Here is a 17,596-nt window from a genome sequence, read left to right on the forward strand (position 1 = left end):
CACCATGAACTACAAAGTGAGTTCCAGGAAAGGCGCAAAGCTACACAGAGAAACCCTGTCTCAAAAAAAGGTAAATAAATAAATAAATAAATAAATAAATAAATAAATAAATAAGGACAAAGCAAAATCCAAGAGTATATTGAATATAAGGCATGCAAGTAGACAGATAGCTACGGGGAAATACATAGAGAAAGGACAAGATATTGATTCAGAAATGTTAAAAATAAAAAAGAAACTGTTTCAGACAGATGAGAAGATCTGGATTTGATACCTGGTAAGCCAGTTTCAGATCAATGAGAGAGACAAAGAGACCCAATTATGTTAAAAGCTGCATGTTACAATGAAGACATACACTTGAAAACGTACAGTATATGCACAGAAAGAAAATTGGGTGAAGTCTACTCGAACCTTGGAATGGAGGGAACTTTTCTGAAAGAGAATAGGAGACAAATTCCACCATGTGGTTATACCCTCATCTCTGGAACCTGTGAATATGTAGTTACATGGCATAGTAGACCTTTCAAATTTAAGATACAAGAAATTATCTACACTATCACAATGGACCTAAAATAACCATTGATCCAGAGTCAGACATGGCTATGTATAGACGATGCAATAGAAAAGGGGTTGAGAGAAACGACCTGCTGTTGCTGAGGATGTCCACATTAAAAGTATGAAAGGAATACAGCTGATTGGGGAGCAAAAAAACATCTCTGGTGACGGCTAGCAAAGGAGAGGAAACCTCATTTCTGAAGCCCTAAGTTTTTTGTTTTTTTAACTTTAAAGTATTTCAAGTAATGATCTGTTTTAGTCCCCAATAATCCAGATGTTCCAGGATGTAGAGCAAGTTGGCTGAGCAGAAGCAAGACTGGGCATAAAGTGCTAACTTGAAAGCAGATGACAGGCAGCTAGATGCTGTCATTCTCTGAGTTTCAAATACGGAATTATAATGATGAGTATGTTTGAGTGTGTATATTCACAAATCTGCATAAATACCTTTCCCCCATTGTCTTAGTTAGGGTTTCATTGCTGTGAAGAGACATCATGACCAAAGCAGCTCTTATAAAGGAAAACATCTAATTGTGGCTGACTTACAATATCATCGTGGTGGGACGTTATGGCATGCAGACAGACGTGGTGCTGGAGAGGTAGCTGGGAGTTCTACATCTTAATCCACAGTCATCAGGAAGAGACTGAGCCACACTTCTTCCAGCAAGGCCATACCTCCTAAGAGTACCACCCACTCCCCATGGGCCTGTGGGAGCCATTTTTATTTAAACCACCATACCCATCATATGAATGTTTTACAGGGTAAATTTCAAGGTAGAGACTTTGCAAATCAGAGCATGAATATTTTATTTTTGTGAACAGTCAAATAAATGCCCTTTTAAAAATATTGGTAGTCAATAATAAAATGTCATTTCTTAACACTGCCATCAACTATCTGAGAAGTTGAATGGCCTGCTTTGAAGTCACAAGCAGAACGTAGAATTGCCCTCACTAGGTTACTAGTGTGTATCATGAATTGCTAAACAGTCTTATTAATAGAAAGTTGCTAGAACATGAGACTCTTAATCTCAGGATCATGGGTTCATGCCCGATGTTGGGTGCCATATATAACACAAATTGCTAAACGGTCTTATTAATAGAAAACCTGGAGCCAGATATTGGGGTGAAAGCTGAAAGATCAGAGAAGCAGAGCAAGCTAGCCACAAGTTCTTACCTCTATGAAATCCTGTCTAAAGAGAGCGAGTTCTTATTTCCTTATGCCTTATATACACCTTATATAACTTACACCTTATATATGTGTCCTGTCATATTACTTTCTGGGATTAAAGATGTGTGTCACCACTGCCTGGTTCTGTTTCTCTCATGTAGCCCTGTGTGGCCTTGTACTCACAGAGATCCGTCTCCCGAGTGATAGGATTAAGGGTGTGTGCCACCACTGCCTGACCTCTACGTCTAATTTAGTGGCTGGCTCTGTCCTCTGATCCCCAGGTAAGCTTTACTGGGGTACACAATATATCAACACACCAGTGATTATCATATTGCATGACTAAGTACAGTGTACTTAGGTGAAGAGGTAAAACTCTTGAGTTATGCAGATTCCCTAAATGAAGTTTCTGTTGATAGTACCTCAACAAGAGCCTTAAAAAAATCCTCGAGTGGCTGGATAGGCAGCTCAGTGCCTCGCATGTTCAAGGCTCTGGGTTCAATCCCCAGAAAAAGAAAATCTTGAACTTAATAGATTATTATTAAGTCATTGAAACAAATCTTCATCTTTATATTCCTGGCCCTTTCATTTTCTACTTAAAAAATTGCCATATATTTTATATAAATATAGAATGGAACAGTGAGAACTAGTACCTCACCACTATTTTGTTTATTGTTTTGTTTTGGAGACAAGATCTGTTTGTGTAGTCCTCTCTCTCCTGGAACTCACTGTACTAGCCTGGCCTCAAACTCACAGAAGTCCACCTGCCTCTGCCTCCCAAGTGATTCCCCCTGAGACACCATTGGAAATCAATAAATAGATTTAGCAACTCTGGATTTCCATTATATTTTCTGACCAGAACAAACAATAAGAAATGACATCTGATCTTGCTTATTAAATTTCTTTTCCCACGTGGTTACTCTGGAATAGACTCCTCAAACACTTGTTGCTGCTTGCCTTCTTGCCTCCCTCCCTCCATCCCTCCCTCCCTCCCTCCATCCCCCCCTCCCTCCCTCCCTCCCTCCCTCCCTCCCTCCCTCCCCCTTCCCTCCCTCCCTCCTATCCTACCCTCCTTTCCTTGGCATATGAAACCAAAATATAACATCAATTAAAACATAGCCATGATAACAGAAAATAAAATTCATATAAAGTACTTTAATCTCAATCCAGGCATGGTAGTATATGTCTGTAATCCTGGCACTTGAGAGATGGGTAGGAGGATTGTGAGTTCAAGTCCAACCTGAGCTATGTAGTAGGTCACTGTCTATTAAAAACAGACAGGCAGATAGATTAGATATTAATATATTTATATGCTCGAAGAGTTAGTGATTATTTACTTCCTTTCCATTTAGGCCTATCAACTTATCAAGTATCTGAGGTGGTGGGGGAAACTCAATGTTAAAGACAAACTTTTGCTCATTAAAAACTGTTATAACACACAAGTCATGGTGGTACATGCCTATGAATCAAAACTCTGGGGAGATTGAAGCAGAAGAATCAGTTTATAGTTGTCCTTGGCTACATACTGCCTCAAAATTTTTTTAAAACTCTCCCCCAAAGAAATATGCATAGTTTGTTAAAAATAAGTAAACAAAGTTGAATATATGATGTCATTTTTGTACTGGAGGATGTGGCTTTCATGTAGACCACTGTGAAGTAGCTGAGGCCAGCACTACACATTACAAGGTTACCCTAAGAAATAGTTGCCATGCGTACCTCTCAGGAAGGCACCATACTTTCCTTTTCCTCTTTCTTACTCTCTGAGCATCCTCATACTTCCTTCATCACCATCATCAACCTTAGTCTGACTTTTCCCAGTTCTAAATATATCTTCTTTGTCAATAGCATGGAAAATACTATATTTGAGAAGTATTAAAAATAGGTGGGCTCAGTGGTACACATCTATAAACAATGCCTGGGAAGCATAGTGAAACCCCCGGGATCAGAATACAGTGAGAGGGTTTGTGATGGTCGATACTGATTCATCTTCACAGATCTGGAGTTGCTTCTGAGACTGTGAGGAATCCTCTGGAGTTGGTCAGCTTCTGGCCGTGCCTGTGGGGGAGTATCTTGACTAGGTGAGGGGTGGGAAGGCACACCCTGAAAGTGGTCATCACTGCCCCTAGGTTTTACAGGGAGAAGGCTAGCTGAGCACTAGCATTCCTTGCTCTTGGGTCCCAGACTGTGATGTCATATGAGCAGCTGCTTCAAGCTCCTGCCCCCTTGATCCCTGCTATGATGGACGGATGGGACCTTGATGTGTGAGCCAGAGCAAAGCCTGCCTTCCTTAAGTCGCTGTCATCAGATGTTTAATCACAGCAACAGTGAAGAAACTAATGTGAGGATGAGAAGAGTGATCATAATGCCAAAATATTTTTAAAGGTTTGGGATAATTCTAGCCTTTCCATGAAAATCCATTAATGAAATTGTGTAGGTTTTTTCCAAGCTCTTACTATATAATACTTAAAAATAACTACCAGAAGATTTTTCTTTTAGTATAATGTTCTGACCAATAAGTAAAAGTTATTCAATAAAGTGGGCAAGCTCATATTATCCCAGGACTTAACAAGTACCTATTTTCTATGTAACTGTCAGGAGTTTTCTCTCTTTATGATGTTGAATGGTAAAGGTAAATACCACTGCCATCTTCATTTTCAGTAATTTTCAGTGACCAACACTGAATTCTATAAAAGTTTTAGAAAATACAAATCTTTGCCACATATATAAAATATTAAATCAGTAGGTTAAGGTATAAAATGACTTGTATTTCATTTTCCTAAGAGTCCTGGCTGAAGTTTTAGGATAGCTCAGGACTCAACTGATCTCTTCATTCACTTACAACTATCTTTTAAGTACAAAATAACACATACCAAAAGGCTAACACTTCTTAAAAGATTATGTTTAGGGATTTCCTAAATTGTTTAAAAGATCACCATGAAGAATTCTTGTGAACAGTTCAGCTCTTACTGGGTCTGTGTCCTTTTAACTTGAGAATTTACAGTATGATTGCTCTGTAAACATCAGAATTTTCTAAATACTGTGCAGTGTATACACAGAACTAGTCATGGCTTATCTTGCACTTATCAGCTTGTTTATTTTTATTCCCCTGAAGCTGTATTTCTAACAAGAGCAGCTGCTACTTTGTAAATACTTTAATGGCTTCTGTTAGGTAGAGCTGTCGGTTTAACAGACAATGCTGTAAAAGATTTTCATTCTTCCTTGTGATTACACACCTTGAAATGTGTTTTACCCTGAAAATCCTCTGGAGACTGGGGACTGGGAAGGTATCTCCTTTGAAGGCACAGAGCCAACAGAATAGAAAGATTTAAGAATGGTGTATAAGATCAGGTCGGGGACAAATATACACCCGCACTGGGTTCTCTTGAGTCAAACAGTTGTTGAAAGCACACACTTCATACCCAACATTTCAGGAACTGTCTTGGAGAATGAGTCTTCTATGCAGCCCAAGCTGGCCTTGAACTCTAGATCCTTCTGCCTCTGCCTCCCAGTGCTGATGTGCCAGATGTGTGCCACTACTCGAGGCCAACTTAGCACTTCTGGTGAACAGAGAGGAAAAGGCAGCTGAGAGATGAGTGACTTATCTAAAATGGCTGATAAGAGCAGGGATCATATAGTAGTCTCCTGAATTTTTCACTGTGGTCTTTCTATCCTGGGAGCATGTGTAAGATAGGAGAGAATAAAAGTAGTACAAAAGACAAAAGGACTTCATCAAGAATCAGAAAGTGTGTTAGGTTTTATAGGTCACATAGACACAGTTTAAACTACTTAAGTTAACACTGTTGACATTTTATATTATAAACAAGGGTGGCTGTGCCCCAATAAGACTTCATTTAGATACTGAAGTTTGAATTTCATTTACTTTTCACATCTAAGAATTATCATCTTTCTAATAATTTGAAAATTTAAAGAAAAAAATACCAATTTCCATTGTTGGTAAATAACTGAAAATAACTTTTAAGTACTATAGGGTAAACATCTATAAACTGAATTTGGTGTATGAACTATAAGCTTAAGACAAAAACAAAATTCTGAATAACTCACAGTTTCTTTTATGTTTTTAATAGTGGATAGAGAATTCAATAATGCCACAGACATAGACTTAACAGATATATACTGACTATTCATATAACTAGAACACACGGTCTTGTCAAATGCCCCTGGAACATTCTCCAAGACTAACCAAATTAAGGCCATAAAATAAGCCATCTTTTTTTATTTTTTAACATTGTTGTACTGAGTATCAAAACCAGGGTTACAGGCATAGTAGGGCAAATGCTCTGCCGCTGACATATCTCCAGTCCCTAAGTAAGTCTTTTAATAAAATATTTATTATATAAAGTACCTTCTGATCACAGTGCAATTAAACCAAAAAATGGTAAGGAGTAAAACTGGAAAACTCATATTTGAAAATAAAGCAATACACATATAATGGGCCAAAAAGGGAATCACAAAGAAAATTCTAAAACTTCTTGAGGCAAGGGAAATACATGAATTTATGATATACATCATACAAAAAAAAAGAAAATCTCAAATAAATAGCTTAACTTTATATCTGAGGAAACCACTAAAAGAACAAATTAAGCCAAAAGACCCAGAAGGAAATAAGATTTAAACAGAGAAAAAAAATACAAAATAGAAAATAACAAAAAGAAGTTAATGACACTTAAGATGCAACTTTCAAAAAAAATGAACAACAAAATTGACAGACCACCACTACAACAACAACAACCACAACCACCACCACCACAACAACAAAAAAAAACAGCTCTGCTAAGAATCAGAAATGCCTCCAGGGAATCCTACCCAGTACATCAGATGAAGGTGCTTATCCAGCATTACATCAGTGCATGCTGAGCTACTAAAACTGGATCTTAAATAGAACAGGTGTACAATTAGTAAGTGAACTGAATTAGTAACCAAAACCTCCAAACAAAGAAAAGCCCAAGACTTGTTGACATCACTGGAGAATTCTACTAAACATTTAAAGAGAAATTCCAAACATCCTCTTCAAGTCTTTCCAAAAATTGAGGAGACCTTCCCAGAACCATTTTTAAAAGGAAGTGTCGTTCTAATGCCAAAGTCATACAAGGAAAGGAAAACTGTTGACCAATGTATCTGATTAGTACTGATGGAAAAGTCCTTAACAAAATGATAGCAACCCTAATTCGACAAAGCAACACAGTGATCAATCAGGACTTCTGTCTGGAAAGCTAGGATGGTTCAACAAATGAGAGTCAGGGTACTCTGTCACATTAACAGAGTGAGGGACAGAAGCTAAGGATCTTCTCAATACTAGCATGGCATGTGCAAAATTCAACCCCTTTCCATGATAGAAAACACTCAACAAAGCAGAGTGAAGGGAAAATACCTTAATATAAGAATGGCTACACATGACAGACTTACAGCTTAAAGCAAACTGAGTGATGTAAGACTGACAGCCTGAGCTGGCACAATGGCTCAACAAGTAAAGGCTGTGTCAGCAAGTCCGTCAACCTGACGGTTGTCCCCAGAGCCCACACCGTGGAAAGACTGACCTTCATGTATGCACAGTGGTACATACACATCTACAATACAATAAATAAGTACAATTTTGAAGCACTGAAGGCTGTTTCTATAGGACAAAGGAAAAACCAAGATGTCTGTTCTTTACGTTTATATTTAGTGAGGTACTAGAATTCCCTAACCAGGTTAACTATGCCAAAAAGATGTAAAAGAAAAAAATCCAAATCTGAAACAAGGAAATGACCTGCTTGCTAATTACATGATCTTATTATATAAAGAAAACTCTTGGATGGGGTTTCTGGCATGACTATTAGGGTGTTTGGCCATCCCATCACCAGAGTAGGTCAGTTCGGGCTGTCTCTCAACCATTGCCAGCAGTCTATTGTGGGGGTATCTTTGTAGATTTCTATGGGCCTCTCTAGCACTTTGTTTCTTCCTTTTCTCATATGGTCTTCATTTACCATGGTCAAGGACTGAGGAATCTGGATGCAGAGATCCACAGCTAGGCCCCAGGTGGAGCTCTGGGAGTCTAATTAGCGAGAAAGAGAAGGGTTTTTATGAGCGAGAATTGTTGAAACCAAGGTTGGATAAAGCACAGGAACAAATAGCCAAACGAATGGAAACACATGAACTATGAACCAAAGGCTGAGGGGCCCTCAACTGGATCAGGCCCTCTGAATAGGTGAGACAGTTGATTGGCTTGATCTGTTAGGGAGGCATCTAGGCCGTGGTATCGGGACCTGTGCTCATTGCATGAGTTGGCTGTTTGAAACCTGGGGCTTATGCAGGGACACTTGGCTCAGTCTGGGAGGAGGGGACTGGACCTGCCTGGACTGAGTCTACCAGGTCAATCTCAGTCCTCGGGGGAGGCTTTGCCCTGGAGGAGGTGGGAATGGGAGGTGTGCTGGGGGGGAGGGGAGGGGGCAGGAGGGGGGAGAACAAGGGAATCCGTGGCTGATATGTAGAACTGAATGATATTGTAAAATAAAATAAAAGGAAAAAAATTTAAAAATCAAAAAAAAATAAAACTCTTAAATTTTAAATTCCATTGAAAAAAATTGTTAGAATAAGCAAATGCAATAAAGTGATAGGAGACAAATCAACATGTCATCATGCTCAAAGGGAGTGATCTAAAGGTGATGATAAAAAACAGTTATATCCACAATAGTTGCTAAAAGAGGAAAATAACCTTACCGGGGAGGTGAAAGATGTGTTCCCTGAAAAATGCTGCTGAAAGAAAGTAGAGAACAGGTGTGACAGCCTACATGTCTTCCCAAAAGTTGGGAGACTGAAATGGGAAGGTCCATCGAGTCCAGTGGTTCAAATCCAGCCTGTACAACATGTATAGACTCATGTCTCAAGAACAAAAAAGATAAAAACAGACATCTCATATTCATGAACTAGAGACTCATTGACCAATAACAATACCACTAAGACAAATGGCTAGTCAGTGCAAGTCCTATCCAAGTGCAATGATGACTTTGCAGAACTACAAAGATGGATCTTAATTTTTATTTGCATTTATTCATTTACATCTGTGTGCATGTGGCATGGTGCACATGTGGAAGTCAGAGGATAACTTGGAGGAGGTTTTTCTCTCATTGTGTGGGCTCTGGGACCAGACTTGGGTCTTCAGGCTCAGTGGCAAGCAACCTTACCTACTGAGCCATCTTGATGGCCCCCTATTAAAAATTCATATGAAATCACAAAGGATACTGAATAGTCAAGGGAGACTTGAAGGACAATGTCAGCTATGTTATACTTCTGGATTTCAAGGGTAGAGTAATCAAAACTGATACTAAATTAAAAGTGAACATATAGACCAATAGAACCCAAAATGGAATGGAGACCACAAACAAACTTTCAGGTATGTGGTCAAATAATTTTCAACAAGGATGTTGGGACCACTAACAGAAAAGGCAGTGTCTTTTCAGTAAGTGCAGTTAGTGGTATCCAGAAAACCATATTCTTATGCAAAACCATAAGCTATACCATTACCTTATAGCATGTACAAAATGTAACTCAGAATAATGAAAGATTTGAATGTAAGACCCAGAAGTACAAAACTCCTAGAAGAAAACAAGGAGTTGGGCCTCACTGTTGACAGTGTGACACAGCAGGAGCACAGTGGATGATGATGATGTAGACACTAAGAAGCAGACGGATGATATGAATGGACAGAAAGGAAAAGCTAAGATTAAACAAGGCTGCTGGGACCTATTTACCTTCCACTTTTCTTCCCAAAGCCCAAGCTCGCTCATTGTGAACCAGAAAGGCCCAGGGCTTCCTCTACCCCACAGATGATAGTTGATGGCCCCACTGCAGCCACAGTGGGAATCTGCAGCAGGAGAGAGAAAATGAGCCAAAATTTCCAAGGCCCTGACTTTTTTCAAGTACTTTAAAAATAAAATTATGTTTGTATTTTATTTATTTATTTTATATCCTGATGGGAGTTTTTTATTTTATTAATTTATTTTTACATCCTGACCACGGTTTCCCTCCCTCCTCTCTTCCCAGTCCCTCCCCCCCACCTCCCCTCTGCCTCCACCCTATCCACTCCTCCTCCATTTCTATTCAGAAAAGGACAGGCCTCCCATGGATATTGACAAAACATGGCATACCAAGTTGTAGTGAGACTAAGCACCTCGTCTTTGGGACCCTATTCCCCATACTACTTTTGTATTTTTTTATTTATGTTTTATATTTCTGCACATGTTGTTAGGGATCAGCAAGTTCTACTGGTGTCAAATGACCAAATATTTAAGAGCATTCTCTGTGACCATGTCCACTATAATCTTGAGGGGAGAAAGGATCTTTTTAAAAATAAATAGCCAAAAAGGAAAGCTACTACCAATAGAATCTTGAATCTTGTCTAGAGCACTCCAGTAACAAAGTGTGTGTGTGTCTGTGTGTGTGTGTGTGTGTGTGTGTGTGTGTGTGTGTGTGTGTGTGTGTGTGTGTGTGTGTATGCGCGCGTGCACATGCTTGGTCACCTCTGCTATAAGTAGTTGGTTCCCATGAGATGTACAAAAGGACCGAAGAGCCTGGAATGCTGGTGCAACCCTTTAATCTTAGAACCCAGGAGACAGAGACAGGCAGACCTCTGAGTTTGGGGCCAGCCTGGTCTATATAATAAATTGGCTAGCCCAGGCCAGCCAGAAAAGGTCTGTATGTCTTTCTTTCTTTCTTTCTTTCTTTCTTTCTTTCTTTCTTTCTTTCTTTCTTTCTTTCTTTCTTTCTTTCTTTCTTTCTTTCTGTCTCTCCCTCCCTCCCTCCCTCCCTCCCTCCCTCCCTCCCTTCCTCCCTCCCTCTCTCTCTCTCTCTCTCTCTCTCTCTCTCTTTCTTTCTTTCTTTCTTTCTCTCTTTCTTTCGACATGGTTTCTCTGTGTAGTTTTGGTGCCTGTCCTAGATATAGCTCTGCAGACCAGGCTGGCCTTGAACTCACAGAGATCTGCCTTGCTCTGCCTCCCGAGTGCTGTGATTAAAGGCATGTACCACCACCACCTGGCCAGACCCTGTCTTTTTAAAAAGAAAAGAAAAAAAGGTTAAAGATTGCTGTGGAAGGCCAGCTCCCACCTTTTCCAGGGTTCCTATGAGGAGGAGAGAGGGATAAGAAACTTTTAGATAGAAAGATAGCAGAGAGGAGACAGACAGAAAACAGGATAGCTTCAGGAGGACCTGGATCAAAATCCAATGGCCCCTTCTGTCTCTTCAAAGGGGCTTTTTTAAACAATACCAAAGGTTGGGGCAAAACACCTCCCCCTTGCTATATCAAAGCATACCACACAGCCAAGTACAGACCCTTCCAAACACCTGGTAACCATGCCCATATACAGTCCTGCTGGGTAAAGCAAGCTCAAATTCTTGGACCCTGAGTAAGATCTCACTAGGAAACTTCTGTGGGTCTCTACAGCTCCCTGAGATAGACTTCCCTGCCTTTTCATTCTTCTTCCCTAGTCAACCTTACCCACCCTTGAGATACACTTTCCATCAAGCATACTCTGTCTTAGGTTAGATGATAGCAAGAAGAGTGTTGCCCATCCCTGATCAACAGCCTCTGTCAGGTGGAAGTACAGAGCTTAACTCAGCTCTGACTCAGATCCCTACTAAGAGCTTGCAAATAGTTGGAATATCAACAACAATCCCTAGGGCTGCCACACACCCCAGTAAAGGAGTAGAGAATGGCCAAGATGGAATATCCTTTTTTTTAAATGGGTCTAAGATGTCTATAACAGCCTTAGCTGTGCCAAAACCCTTTTTTAAATTCAATAAACTCTTGATGCAAATGCATCAAATAAATCCATAAATTCCTGATGCAACTGCATCAAACTTAAAGAGTCCCTTAGCTTCACCAAACCATGGTTCATCAATATCAACAGGTTAACATAATTCTAGTATGAGTATTACTATATATATTTACAATTAGCATGAATGTGATTATACATATTTGCAATTCTTACAAACTTACATTCAAGAGCAAACTCCCTATAGGACTATTTTACAAACTTTAGCAAACCTCTAAAAGAGATCTTTTAACAGAACTATTTACATTTTCTTCCAACAAGACAGAAGGTACATGAATCATGAGTCACCGCAGTTAAAATTGTAAGTGAACTCAAAATTTTCATTTCTGAAGTTTGTAAAAGCTCAGAAAAGTCAGTTCTAATAACAGTCTTATAGTTCCCCTGAAAGTTTGAAATCAGAGCCTAATTCATCAGCAGCTCTAGAGCCTTTGTATCCAGCTCCCTTAACCCCAGGATTCAGTGAGTGCTGCTGCCAAGAGGCTGCCACTCCCCCTGAGCCCCCTTCCCTGCCAGCCATTCCGGAACTGGCAGAAGTGCAACCAGTGGCAGATGGTCACCAGCTGGGGGGTGGTCCCTTTACCCAAATTCACTGCAGTTCCCCTGAATGTAACAATTCAAACGTTGCTAAAACTTCACTGCGAGCTACAGCAGCATTTTATGACAGTCTTTCTCGAGAACCTTACCTCAGAGCAAAGGTGGTTGCCATTGTACCTGAGCTGCCTTCAGAAGGCTCTCTGCTCAACCAGCAGACAGAAACTGCACGATTTTAGCTGCTAGCTCTGTTCAGGCTTTCACAATCCCAGTCCTGAGGCCTGAGCACTCTCGACTGCCTCTCACCCCAGGGGCTCAAGCTTCCTCATGCTGATACAAGCTATGGCTCTTAAGCAGCCCTGGCTCTGAGGGGAAACCCAGCCACTACAAGCTGTGGTTTCACTTACACTGTATTACCCTGGGTGTCTGGCTGTTCAGTTATGGTGAACATTTGAAATCCTTGCACCTCCTTACCTCTGCTAGCTTCCTCCTGAATACTGGCTTGAAGAGGAGGTACAGCACCAGCAGCAAGGGTTAGCCATGATCTAGGAGGCTTTGTGCCAGGGCAATTATGGGTGGCTTTCCCATTCTGGTAGACCCCCCCCAGGTGAGTCTAATCCCATCCCTACAGAAGGAAAAGAGACCTGGGAAGGAGAGACCTGAAGAGCTTCCAGTTTTTGAGAAAGAGAAATTACTAAGTTGTTCAAGCCCTTTAGTTCCTCCTTTGTCTCATCCTAAGACTTCTGTTCCTTAAACTCGGCTTCATGGCCAAGAGGGAACTGACCCTGGTTGAATGATGTTGTAAAAGTATTCTCATCTAGCAGCACTGCTGGCAGAGTGGAGGGTTTTGTCTCTCCTGAGTCCACCTCAGGGAAAATTCCCCCCCAGCTGCTCAGGGCTTAGCTCTAAACTGTTCCAAATTAATGCCCACAGGCCAAAAGCTTCCACAGGAATCTTTTCCAGCCCATATTCCTCATAATATTTTTGCATTTTGACTCTGATTCTCCCCCAGGAGTCTGTTCCAGAGTCCCATAGTCAGGGAACCAAGGACACAGCTCCTCTATGGACTCCAAAAACCTCTGTACTTATTGCGGTTCTACCTTAACTCCCTAGTTTTCAAACTTTCTACAAGTGAACATACAAACATCTGCTTACTATTTCCCTGTCCGATATCAGCTTTTCTTTCTCAGACTGCTAAGTCTGCCGTGGCTGCTTGTTCCTGGACACTGTGTTCAAGTCTGGCACTAGGGAAATTCTCCTCTCACCCTAAGTTTCTTCCTACACAATATTCCTATACCTAAGCCCTATATTTTCCCTAACTTAGAGAGAGAGAGAGAGAGAGAGAGAGAGAGAGAGAGAGAGAGAGAGAGAGAGAGAGAGAGAGAGAGAAACCTAGACAGAGTGAGAGATACTTGCTGCAGGCTAATTTTTCTATATTTGCTCCCGAAGAATAAAATACTGCCTAACTTTTCATACAAAACCGGACATGTCCAACTGCTTCCACAAGGTTTTCCTGCTCTCACTTATCTATCCTCTGTACCCAAGTCCCTGTTCAGGTGCCATCTCCCACCTTTTCCAGGGTTCCTATGAAGAGGAGAGAGGGATAAAAAAACTTTTAGATAAAAAAGACAGCAGAGAGGAGACAGACAGAAAACAGGATAGCTTCAGGAGGACCTAGGTCAAAATCCAATGGCCCCTTCTGTCTCTTCAGAAGGGCTTTTTTTTTTAACAATGCCAATGGGCAGGACAAAAGACCTCCCCTTTGCTAATCAAAGCATACCGCACAGCCAAGTGCAGACCCTTCCAAACAACTGGTAACCGTGCCTGTGGTCAAACCATCCCCTTATGCAGCCCTGCTGGGTAGAGCAAGCTCAGATTCTTGGACCCTGAGTAAGTTCTAACTAGAAAACCTCTGTGGTTCTTTACAGATTGCTTTATTTTTTTTTAATTTTGGTCAGTTGCCTTTATTATTGTCTTTAATGTTTTTTGTCTGATGTATAAAACAACAATATTAAAAAATAAACTGAAAATTCAATTTCCTGAGTTGCTGTAACAGTAACAAAGGACTGGCATAGAACTGCCAGTCCCACTGCCTGACACACATCTAAAGAACTGAGATCAGGGCTGTGAAGAAGTGTTGTGCCATCTAGCTCCTAGCAACATTGCTCACAGTCCCCACAGCAGACATTCAGAAACTGAATTTGTTGCAAAGGCCATCACTACTCATTTGGGCCCACAAGGTTACTGAAAGCAAGATGAGAGTACAATCTCTGCCCCTACTCTGTACCTGATTATCCCGTGATGTTGGCACGATGCTCTCTCAGGAGCACCTGCCTAGAAACTGGTGATACCCAGCCCTCTCATTCTGCTTCGAGGCTGAAGGAACAGTGATGAGGGTGACCGAAGTGCCTTACTGACAGATTTTCAGAGTTACACACCTGCACAATGTGACCTAAAGGTCTCCAGTCCTTGTCCTCAATCTGCAGTCGCCTTGTATTCCAGGAAGCAAAAAGCCTTGCAGGACTGAACCTCTCCTATGAGAGAATTCTCTCTGATGGTGAGGCTCTACCTAGGGTAGGAGTAACCTTCTGAGAGCCACCTTACCCCTCACTCACGTGAGGACTTCATCAAGATTGAGACAGTGATCAACCAGACTGTGCCTTGGCCCCAACTGCTTAATTATACACATCTCTTGCCCTCTGTCCTCATTCTCACTCTGAGCAAACCAGTGCCTCGTGCCTATGCTCAGGTGAATGAGGTTACTGGATCCCTCTGGTAGTCTTTCCAGTGTGCCACACTGATTAATCTCCTTTCTCTGCCTTCCTCTTTAAGTGGCATATCAGCACTCTCATGCCTGAGTTTGCCTTTAAAGTCTTGGTGATAAAAGCAACCAAGTTTGCATAAATAGATGACCCAGGGGATAGATTATTATTCAGACTTGAAAAGAAGAAATCCTCTCACAAAATATTACATGGGAAAATGGGAGGTAGAAGAACTTATACTTAGTGAAGTAAGCCAGTCACAAAACTACAAATACTATATAAGATTTCTAAATTTGATAATTTCATTGAAAGAATATAAAATGGTAGTTACTGGGCTGCAGAAGAAAGAAAATGGATTGATAATGTATGTAGTTAGTTTTCCACAGTGTTAAACTTCTACAGATGAGCTATGCAAGGATGTGGTAGAGATAATTAATATTGCTTAATGCACATTTAGAAGACTGTAAAATTTAAGTCATGTGTCTTTCTTAACACAATTTAAAAAGTTTAAACACAACACACCCTCCACATGAATACCATGGTCCTGGGAATATTTTATTTTCTCACAAAAATATTTATATTTTCTCACAAAGCTTATGTTTCTCATGATTAACCTACTTTTCATAGCCTCACTATGTTTCAACCTGCTAAACAACATCCTATAAGGCATGAAGGTTTGTCTGCTCATCTTTACATGTCTGTGACATGAAAATATACCTCTTCCTGTGCATTTAAAAATTCTAGTTGGAGACTGATGAGTATAGCTCAGTGGTAGAGCACTTCCCTAGCACGCACAAGACCCTGGTTTTGATTTCCGTCACCACAAAAAATAAATAAAAATATAAAAATAGGGGCTTGCATAAACCCCATCCAAGGACTGAGGAATCTGGATGCAGACATCCACGGCTGGGCCCCTGGTGGAGCACTGGGAGTCTAATTAGTGAGAAAGAAGAGGGTTTATATGAGCGAGAATTGTTGAAGCCAAGGTTGAATAAAGCACAGGGACAAATAACCAAATGAATGGAAGCACAGGATCTATGAACCAAAGGCTGAGGGACCCCCAACTGGATCAGGCCCCCTGAATGGGTGAGACAGTCATTTGGCTTGATCTGTTTGGGAGGCAGCTGTGCGTTGGTGCCGGGTCCTGGGCTCATTGCATGAGTTGGCTGTTTGAATACTGGGACTTATGCAGGGACACTTGGCTTGGTCTGGGAGGGGGGGAATGGACCTGCCTGGACTGAGTCTAGGTCGATCCCGGTCCTCGGGGGAGACCTTGATCTGGAGGAGGTAGGAATGGGGGGTGGGCTGGGGGGAGGGGGAGGGGGGCGAGAGGGGGAGAACAGGGGAATCTGTGGCTATTATGTTGAACTGAATGGTGTTGTAAAATAAATAAAAAAAAAATAGGGGCTTGCAAAATAGCATGAAAACAAAGTGCTTGCCACTGAGTCTAGGACCTAAGTTTGATCCTTGGGGCCTGATGGAAGGAGAGAATCAGTTCCCATGTCAACCTCCCTTCACATGCCTGCCACACTTGTTCATGCATGTGCACACACACACACACACACACACACACACTCAAACACACACACACATAAGTGTGTGTGCATGCACAGTTTTTAATTACTTTAAAATTTTAAAATAATACTTATCTAAAAAATAAATGTTTTTTTTAAAGATATCTGGGAGGCCTGGAGAGATGATTCAGCAGTTAAGAGTATATCCTTGCTCTTGCAGAGGACTTGTGTTTGGTTCTTAGCACCCACATCAGTGGGCTGATAACTGCCTATAACTCCAGTTCTAGGGAATCTGATGCCTGGCACCTTCATGTGTGTGGTACACATGAACTCATGTAAGCCCATATACATACACATAAAATATCTAAAAAATGACTTTCCTTTTAAGTTTATGTACTATATATTAGACTAATTCCTTATAATTGTCCAAAATGATAAAACAGCATGGCAATTGAGTAACATTAAGAAAAGAGCAAATGATGAATTGTGTTGACAAAAGCACTATGAATAGGCAAAGTATAAAAGAATTTTCAAATTTGATCTTGAGAAGAATCATGTTGGTGACCCTGGCTGAGATAAGTAGAATGAAGGTACTCATAAGAGACAGGAACTGCCACCTCCACCCCGACCCCCTGTGTGCTATACAGTAGATAATAAAGGACAAACCAGAACTGGGCACATGAATTGTTAGTCACAAACTAGTTAGCAGAAACTGTATTTGCATTTTTCTCATATCTTACTCATTGTATATAAAACAGAACTCTTGGGGCCCCTGGATGGAAGAGACATGCTAAATGAAGCTTTTGCTGGCCCAGCTTTAACACCTGAAGGAGAAAACACATTTCCAGACCTTCCTTCCATTGGTTCCACACACAGACATGCTGTTCATCAGAAAATACCAAATGGCCCTTCTAACAGGTAAAATATATTGAATTGAGAGTTTACTATATAAGGAAGTAGTTCACATTCAGCACTTCAAATAAAATCGTGCATCTGGTTTCTGTATGTTGGCTTTGTATCCTGCCACTTTGCTGAAAGGATTTTATCAGATCCAAGAGTCTTATGGTGGATTCCATTGTATCATTTTTGTAACATGAAATCTGCAAGTAGAGATAATTTGTCTGTTTTCTTATATCCCTTTTATTTATTTCTATTACTGCTATTTCCAAGACTCCAACCTCAATATTGACTAAGAGTGGAGAGAGTGAGAACCCTTGTCACATTCTAAGGTTATAGAGGAAATGGCCT

General features: G+C 40.8%; 1 protein-coding gene across 13 annotated transcripts in view; it reads left to right on the forward strand.

The window, feature by feature from the left end:
• Positions 1 to 17,596, forward strand: part of Wdpcp (WD repeat containing planar cell polarity effector) — a 297,030-nt gene that overhangs the window by 247,745 nt on the left and 31,689 nt on the right. For 9 of the 13 annotated variants that reach the window (XM_076546057.1, XM_015993688.3, XM_076546062.1 and 6 more), the window contains one exon: positions 17,107 to 17,266. The exons of the other annotated variants lie outside the window; for them this stretch is intronic. In XM_076546057.1, coding sequence (XP_076402172.1) covers positions 17,107 to 17,266 — 160 coding nt within the window. The remainder of the gene's footprint in view (positions 1 to 17,106; positions 17,267 to 17,596) is intronic. 13 annotated transcript variants of the gene reach the window in all.

The sequence above is a fragment of the Peromyscus maniculatus genome, chromosome 10 (genome assembly GCF_049852395.1).
Source record: "Peromyscus maniculatus bairdii isolate BWxNUB_F1_BW_parent chromosome 10, HU_Pman_BW_mat_3.1, whole genome shotgun sequence".
NCBI lineage: Eukaryota > Metazoa > Chordata > Mammalia > Rodentia > Cricetidae > Peromyscus > Peromyscus maniculatus.